Genomic DNA, 10,000 nt, shown 5'->3' with positions numbered 1-10,000 from the left:
GTGTGTGTGTGTGTGTGTTGTTATTGTGATACTGTGTGTGTGTGTGTGTGTTGTTATTGTGATACTGTGTGTGTGTGTTGTTATTGTGATACTGTGTGTGTGTGTGTGTTGTTATTGTGATACTGTGTGTGTGTGTGTGTTGTTATTGTGATACTGTGTGTGTGTGTGTTGTTATTGTGATACTGTGTGTGTGTGTGTGTTGTTATTGTGATACTGTGTGTGTGTGTTGTTATTGTGATACTGTGTGTGTGTGTGTGTGTTGTTATTGTGATACTGTGTGTGTGTGTTGTTATTGTGATACTGTGTGTGTGTGTGTGTTGTTATTGTGATACTGTGTGTGTGTATGTTGTTATTGTGATACTGTGTGTGTGTATGTTGTTATTGTGATACTGTGTGTGTGTGTTGTTATTGTGATACTGTGTGTGTGTGTGTTGTTATTGTGATACTGTGTGTGTGTATGTTGTTATTGTGATACTGTGTGTGTGTGTGTGTTGTTATTGTGATACTGTGTGTGTGTGTGTTGTTATTGTGATACTGTGTGTGTGTGTTGTTATTGTGATACTGTGTGTGTGTGTGTGTTGTTATTGTGATACTGTGTGTGTGTTGTTATTGTGATACTGTGTGTGTGTGTGTGTTGTTATTGTGATACTGTGTGTGTGTGTGTGTTGTTATTGTGATACTGTGTGTGTGTGTTGTTATTGTGATACTGTGTGTGTGTGTGTGTTGTTATTGTGATACTGTGTGTGTGTTGTTAGTTGTTATTGTGTTACAGTGTATGTGTGTGTGTTGTGTATCACTCTGTTCCTCTCATCCCTTCCTCTCCTGCATGCTTTTTTTCCTTTTCCTCTCTTCTTGCTCTGTTCTTTTTTCTTTTCATTTTATTTTTTTGTCTTCTTGTCTTTTCACGTCTTATTCCCAATCTCTCAGTTCCCTTCTTTTTGTCTCCTGCATTTCATCTTTCTTCTCTTCTTTTTGTCACTTCTTTTCCTATGCAGTCTATTCTTGTCCTTTTTCTCCTCTTTCCTTCACCATTTTCTCTTCATCTCTCCTTTTTCCTGTCTTCATCTTTGTCATTTCCTCTCCTTTTTCTTTCATGTTGATTTTCTTTTAATCTTTCTTTCATTTACTTTTTCAGCTCATATTCCTCTCATCTCTTCCTCTCACTCTCTTTTTTTATTTTATTTTCCTTTTTTCTCTTCATGTTGTTTCCCTTTTTTCTTCTCATTTTCTCATCTGCCTCTCTTTTCTCCTTTCCTCTTTGTCTGTCTTTTTTTTCTCTCTCTAATCATTCTTTCCCTCTCCCTCATTCTCTTTTTCTCCCTCGTTCTCTCTCTCCCTTCTTTTCCTTTGCTCTTTTTTCACTCACACCATAAAGCATATAAAGTAGGTGCTGTGATCAGAATAAACACATTACTCCTCCCCATGCTCTCTTTCCTTTCCTTCTTTTCATTATCCCTCGCTCTCTTCTTCCTGTCAGCTAAAGCGCATGAAACCCCGCGGTAAAGCCGAGCGTGTTTCTCCCCTCAGCAGAAGCACACAGGGTGATTACGGACGCTCCTCTGACAGCTGCACGGATCCACGGCTCTACAACATCGTAAATTTTCCCACCTGGGAATTTTGACGTACTCTGGAATGTTGGGATGGAGCACGATAAATCCTGGAGCGGGAACGCCACAGCCTCAGAAATTAAGTGACACGAGGAAGTGAAATGACACGAGGAAGTGAAATGACACGAGGAAGTGAAGTGACATGAGGAAGTGTAATGACACGAGGAAGTAAAGTGACACGAGGAAGTGAAATGACACGAGGAAGTGTAAAGAAACAAGGAAGTAAAGTGACATGAGGAAGTGAAATGACACGAGGAAGTAAAGTGACATGAAGTGTAATGACACGAGGAAGTGTAAAGAAACAAGGAAGTAAAGTGACATGAGGAAGTGAAATGACACGAGGAAGTAAAGTGACATGAAGTGTAATGACACGAGGAAGTGTAAAGAAACAAGGAAGTAAAGTGACATGAGGAAGTGAAATGACACGAGGAAGTAAAGTGACATGAAGTGTAATGACACGAGGAAGTGTAAAGAAACAAGGAAGTAAAGTGACATGAGGAAGTGAAATGACACAAGGAAGTGAAGTGACACGAGGAAGTGAAGTGACACGAGGAAGTGTAAAGAAACAAGGAAGTGAAGTGACATGAGGAAGTGAAATGACAAAAGGAAGTGAAGTGACACGAGGAAGTGAAGTGACACGAGGAAGTGAAGTGACACGAGGAAGTGGAGGATAAATATTATGTGTAAGTCTTGTCCAAAACAGAGACACAAGGACACATCTGAGACAACAAACACTGCCTGTAAATGTGTCCTACTGAGGCAGCCTAATTCCTGTATAGAACAGAGAGGAGTGATGGGCTGTGACCAAACGTTACCACACTCAGTCAGTGGACATATTGTTTGTGACGGAGCCATAAACACTGACCAGTTGCAACAGCAACAGAAAGTTGACGTATTTAGTAAGTGATATAATAACAGTACTGACCTCTCATTGGACAAACTGGTCTTCCTCTCACAGAATATGGAAAAGGAGGCGGAGCCTGGAGCAACTTCCTGTTTGATTTCCCACGTAGCCAGGTTACTGGGCTTCACCGCTACGAAGTTGATGCCTTCCCCATACTGCGCCCTGAGAATAGCGGATAATACGCGTCAGTCCACACACGGCTAACACGCTGATGCAATACACTATACACTATAACATCTATAATACACTGCATACTATAACAGCTATAATACACTGCATACTATAACAGCTATAATACACTGCATACTATAACAGCTATAATACACTGTACACTATAACAGCTATAATACACTACACACTATAACAGCTATAATACACTACACACTATAACATCTATAATACACTACACACTATGACAGCTATAATACACTACACACTATAACAGCTATAATACACTACACACTATAACATCTATAATACACTCTACACTATAACAGCTATAATACACTGTACACTATAACAGCTATAATACACTACACACTATAACATCTATAATACACTACACACTATAACAGCTATAATACACTGTACACTATAACAGCTATAATACACTACACACTATAACATCTATAATACACTCTACACTATAACAGCTATAATACACTGTACACTATAACAGCTATAATACACTACACACTATAACAGCTATAATACACTACACACTATAACATCTATAATACACTCTACACTATAACAGCTATAATACACTGTACACTATAACAGCTATAATACACTACACACTATAACAGCTATAATACACTGTACACTATAACAGCTATAATACACTGCATACTATAACAGCTATAATACACTGTACACTATAACAGCTATAATACACTGGACACTATAACAGCTATAATACACTACACACTATAACATCTATAATACACTCTACACTATAACATCTATAATACACTGTACACTATAACAGCTATAATACACTACACACTATAACAGCTATAATACACTACACACTATAACATCTATAATACACTCTACACTATAACATCTATAATACACTGCATACTATAACAGCTATAATACACTGTACACTATAACAGCTATAATACACTACACACTATAACAGCTATAATACACTACATACTATAACAGCTATAATACACTGCACACTATAACAGCTATAATACACTACACACTATAACAGCTATAATACACTACATACTATAACAGCTATAATACACTACACACTATAACAGCTATAATACACTACATACTATGACAGCTATAATACACTACACACTATAACAGCTATAATACACTACATACTATAACAGCTATAATACACTGTACACTATAACATCTATAATACACTCTACACTATAACAGCTATAATACACTACACACTATAACATCTATAATACACTCTACACTATAACAGCTATAATACACTACACACTATAACATCTATAATACACTCTACACTATAACAGCTATAATACACTGTACACTATAACAGCTATAATACACTACACACTATAACAGCTATAATACACTCTACACTATAACAGCTATAATACACTGTACACTATAACAGCTATAATACACTACACACTATAACATCTATAATACACTCTACACTATAACATCTATAATACACTGTACACTATAACAGCTATAATACACTACACACTATAACAGCTATAATACACTACACACTATAACATCTATAATACACTCTACACTATAACATCTATAATACACTGCATACTATAACAGCTATAATACACTGTACACTATAACAGCTATAATACACTACACACTATAACAGCTATAATACACTACATACTATAACAGCTATAATACACTGCACACTATAACAGCTATAATACACTACACACTATAACAGCTATAATACACTACATACTATAACAGCTATAATACACTACACACTATAACAGCTATAATACACTACATACTATGACAGCTATAATACACTACACACTATAACAGCTATAATACACTACATACTATAACAGCTATAATACACTGTACACTATAACATCTATAATACACTCTACACTATAACAGCTATAATACACTACACACTATAACATCTATAATACACTCTACACTATAACAGCTATAATACACTACACACTATAACATCTATAATACACTCTACACTATAACAGCTATAATACACTGTACACTATAACAGCTATAATACACTACACACTATAACAGCTATAATACACTCTACACTATAACAGCTATAATACACTGTACACTATAACAGCTATAATACACTACACACTATAACAGCTATAATACACTACATACTATAACAGCTATAATACACTGCACACTATAACAGCTATAATACACTACACACTATAACAGCTATAATACACTACATACTATAACAGCTATAATACACTGCACACTATAACAGCTATAATACACTACACACTATAACAGCTATAATACACTACATACTATAACAGCTATAATACACTACACACTATAACAGCTATAATACACTACATACTATGACAGCTATAATACACTACACACTATAACAGCTATAATACACTACATACTATAACAGCTATAATACACTGTACACTATAACATCTATAATACACTGTACACTATAACAGCTATAATACACTACACACTATAACAGCTATAATACACTACACACTATAACATCTATAATACACTACACACTATAACATCTATAATACAATGCATACTATAACAGCTATAATACACTGCATACTATAACAGCTATAATACACTGTACACTATAACAGATATAATACACTACACACTATAACAGCTATAATACACTGTACACTATAACAGCTATAATACACTACACACTATAACAGCTATAATACACTACACACTATAACATCTATAATACACTCTACACTATAACAGCTATAATACACTGCATACTATAACATCTATAATACACTGTACACTATAACAGCTATAATACACTACACACTATAACAGCTATTATACACTACACACTATAACATCTATAATACACTCTACACTATAACAGCTATAATACACTGCATACTATAACAGCTATAATACACTGTACACTATAACAGCTATAATACACTACACACTATAACAGCTATAATACACTACATACTATAACAGCTATAATACACTGCACACTATAACAGCTATAATACACTGTACACTATAACAGCTATAATACACTGTACACTATAACATCTATAATACACTACACACTATAACATCTATAATACACTGTACACTATAACAGCTATAATACACTGTACACTATAACAGCTATAATACACTACACACTATAACAGCTATAATACACTGTACACTATAACAGCTATAATACACTACACACTATAACAGCTATAATACACTACACACTATAACAGCTATAATACACTGTAAACTATAACAGCTATAATACACTGTACACTATAACAGCTATAATACACTACAAACTATAACAGCTATAATACACTACACACTATAACAGCTATAATACACTACACACTATAACATCTATAATACACTACACACTATAACAGCTATAATACACTACACACTATAACAGCTATAATACACTACACACTATAACAGCTATAATACACTACACACTATAACAGCTATAATACACTGTAAACTATAACAGCTATAATACACTGTACACTATAACAGCTATAATACACTACACACTATAACAGCTATAATACACTACACACTATAACAGCTATAATACACTGTACACTATAACAGCTATAATACACTACGCACTATAACAGCTATAATACACTGTACACTATAACAGCTATAATACACTACATACTATAACAGCTATAATACACTGTACACTATAACAGCTATAATACACTACACACTATGACAGCTATAATACACTACATACTATAACAGCTATAATACACTACACACTATAACAGCTATAATACACTACATACTATAACAGCTATAATACACTCTACACTATAACAGCTATAATACACTACACACTATAACAGCTATAATACACTACATACTATAACAGCTATAATACACTACACACTATAACAGCTATAATACACTACATACTATAACAGCTATAATACACTGTACACTATAACAGCTATAATACACTACACACTATGACAGCTATAATACACTACATACTATAACAGCTATAATACACTACACACTATAACAGCTATAATACACTACATACTATAACAGCTATAATACACTGTACACTATAACAGCTATAATACACTACACACTATGACAGCTATAATACACTACATACTATAACAGCTATAATACACTACACACTATAACAGCTATAATACACTACATACTATAACAGCTATAATACACTACACACTATAACAGCTATAATACACTACATACTATAACAGCTATAATACACTACACACTATGACAGCTATAATACACTACATACTATAACAGCTATAATACACTACATACTATAACAGCTATAATACACTGTACACTATAACAGCTATAATACACTGTACACTATAACAGCTATAATACACTACACACTATAACAGCTATAATACACTACACACTATGACAGCTATAATACACTACATACTATGACAGCTATAATACACTACACACTATAACAGCTATAATACACTACACACTATAACATCTATAATACACTACACACTATAACAGCAAAAATACACTACACACTATAACAGCTATAATACACTACACACTATAACATCTATAATACACTACACACTATAACATCTATAATACACTACACACTATAACAGCAAAAAGTACACTACACACTATAACAGCGATAATACACTACACACTATAACAGCTATAATACACTACACACTATAACAGCTATAATACACTACACACTATAACAGCTATAATACACTACACACTATAAGAGCTATAATACACTACACACTATAACAGCTATAATACACTGTACACTATAACAGCTATAATACACTGTACACTATAACAGCTATAATACACTCTACACTATAACAGCTATAATACACTGTACACTATAACAGCTATAATACACTACATACTATAACAGCTATAATACACTACACACTATAACAGCTATAATACACTACATACTATGACAGCTATAATACACTACACACTATAACAGCTATAATACACTACATACTATAACAGCTATAATACACTGTACACTATAACATCTATAATACACTGTACACTATAACAGCTATAATACACTACACACTATAACAGTTATAATACACTACACACTATAACAGCTATAATACACTACACACTATAACATCTATAATACACTACACACTATAACATCTATAATACACTCTACACTATAACAGCTATAATACACTGTACACTATAACATCTATAATACACTGTACACTATAACAGCTATAATACACTGTACACTATAACATCTATAATACACTACACACTATAACATCTATAATACACTGTACACTATAACAGCTATAATACACTGTACACTATAACAGCTATAATACACTACACACTATAACAGCTATAATACACTGTACACTATAACAGCTATAATACACTACACACTATAACAGCTATAATACACTACACACTATAACAGCTATAATACACTGTAAACTATAACAGCTATAATACACTGTACACTATAACAGCTATAATACACTACAAACTATAACAGCTATAATACACTACACACTATAACAGCTATAATACATTACACACTATAACATCTATAATACACTACACACTATAACAGCTATAATACACTACACACTATAACAGCTATAATACACTACACACTATAACAGCTATAATACACTACACACTATAACAGCTATAATACACTGTAAACTATAACAGCTATAATACACTGTACACTATAACAGCTATAATACACTACACACTATAACAGCTATAATACACTACACACTATAACAGCTATAATACACTGTACACTATAACAGCTATAATACACTACGCACTATAACAGCTATAATACACTGTACACTATAACAGCTATAATACACTACACACTATAACAGCTATAATACACTACATACTATAACAGCTATAATACACTGTACACTATAACAGCTATAATACACTACATACTATGACAGCTATAATACACTACATACTATAACAGCTATAATACACTACACACTATAACAGCTATAATACACTACATACTATAACAGCTATAATACACTACACACTATGACAGCTATAATACACTACATACTATAACAGCTATAATACACTACATACTATAACAGCTATAATACACTGTACACTATAACAGCTATAATACACTGTACACTATAACAGCTATAATACACTACACACTATAACAGCTATAATACACTACACACTATGACAGCTATAATACACTACATACTATGACAGCTATAATACACTACACACTATAACAGCTATAATACACTACACACTATAACATCTATAATACACTACACACTATAACAGCAAAAATACACTACACACTATAACAGCTATAATACACTACACACTATAACAGCAAAAAGTACACTACACACTATAACAGCGATAATACACTACACACTATAACAGCTATAATACACTACACACTATAACAGCTATAATACACTACACACTATAACAGCTATAATACACTACACACTATAAGAGCTATAATACACTACACACTATAACAGCTATAATACACTGTACACTATAACAGCTATAATACACTGTACACTATAACAGCTATAATACACTCTACACTATAACAGCTATAATACACTGTACACTATAACAGCTATAATACACTCTACACTATAACAGCTATAATACACTACATACTATAACAGCTATAATACACTGTACACTATAACAGCTATAATACACTCTACACTATAACAGCTATAATACACTGTACACTATAACAGCTATAATACACTCTACACTATAACAGCTATAATACACTACATACTATAACAGCTATAATACATTACACACTATAACAGCAATAATACACTACATACTATAACAGCTATAATACACTGTACACTATAACAGCTATAATACACTGTACACTATAACAGCTATAATACACTGTACACTATAACATCTATAATACACTACACACTATAACAGCTATAATACACTACACACTATAACAGCTATAATACACTCTACACTATAACAGCTATAATACACTGTACACTATAACAGCTATAATACACTGTACACTATAACAGCTATAATACACTACACACTATAACAGCTATAATACACTACATACTATAACAGCTATAATACACTGCACACTATAACAGCTATAATACACTGTACACTATAACAGCTATAATACACTGTACACTATAACAGCTATAATACACTGTACACTATA

General features: G+C 32.9%; 1 protein-coding gene across 2 annotated transcripts in view; it reads right to left on the bottom strand.

Moving 5' to 3' along the window:
- Window positions 1–10,000, bottom strand: part of si:dkey-215k6.1 (transmembrane protein 132D) — a 220,081-nt gene that overhangs the window by 104,142 nt on the left and 105,939 nt on the right. Inside the window, exon 3 of one of the 2 annotated variants that reach the window (XM_058375280.1) lies at window positions 2,533–2,673. The exons of the other annotated variant lie outside the window; for it this stretch is intronic. Within the exon in view, the coding sequence (XP_058231263.1) occupies window positions 2,533–2,673 (141 nt within the window). The remainder of the gene's footprint in view (window positions 1–2,532; window positions 2,674–10,000) is intronic. 2 annotated transcript variants of the gene reach the window in all.

This window comes from Hemibagrus wyckioides, linkage group LG22 (genome assembly GCF_019097595.1).
Source record: "Hemibagrus wyckioides isolate EC202008001 linkage group LG22, SWU_Hwy_1.0, whole genome shotgun sequence".
NCBI lineage: Eukaryota > Metazoa > Chordata > Actinopteri > Siluriformes > Bagridae > Hemibagrus > Hemibagrus wyckioides.
Note: the sequence above shows the minus strand (reverse complement) of the source record. Positions and strands in the feature narration are given on the sequence as shown.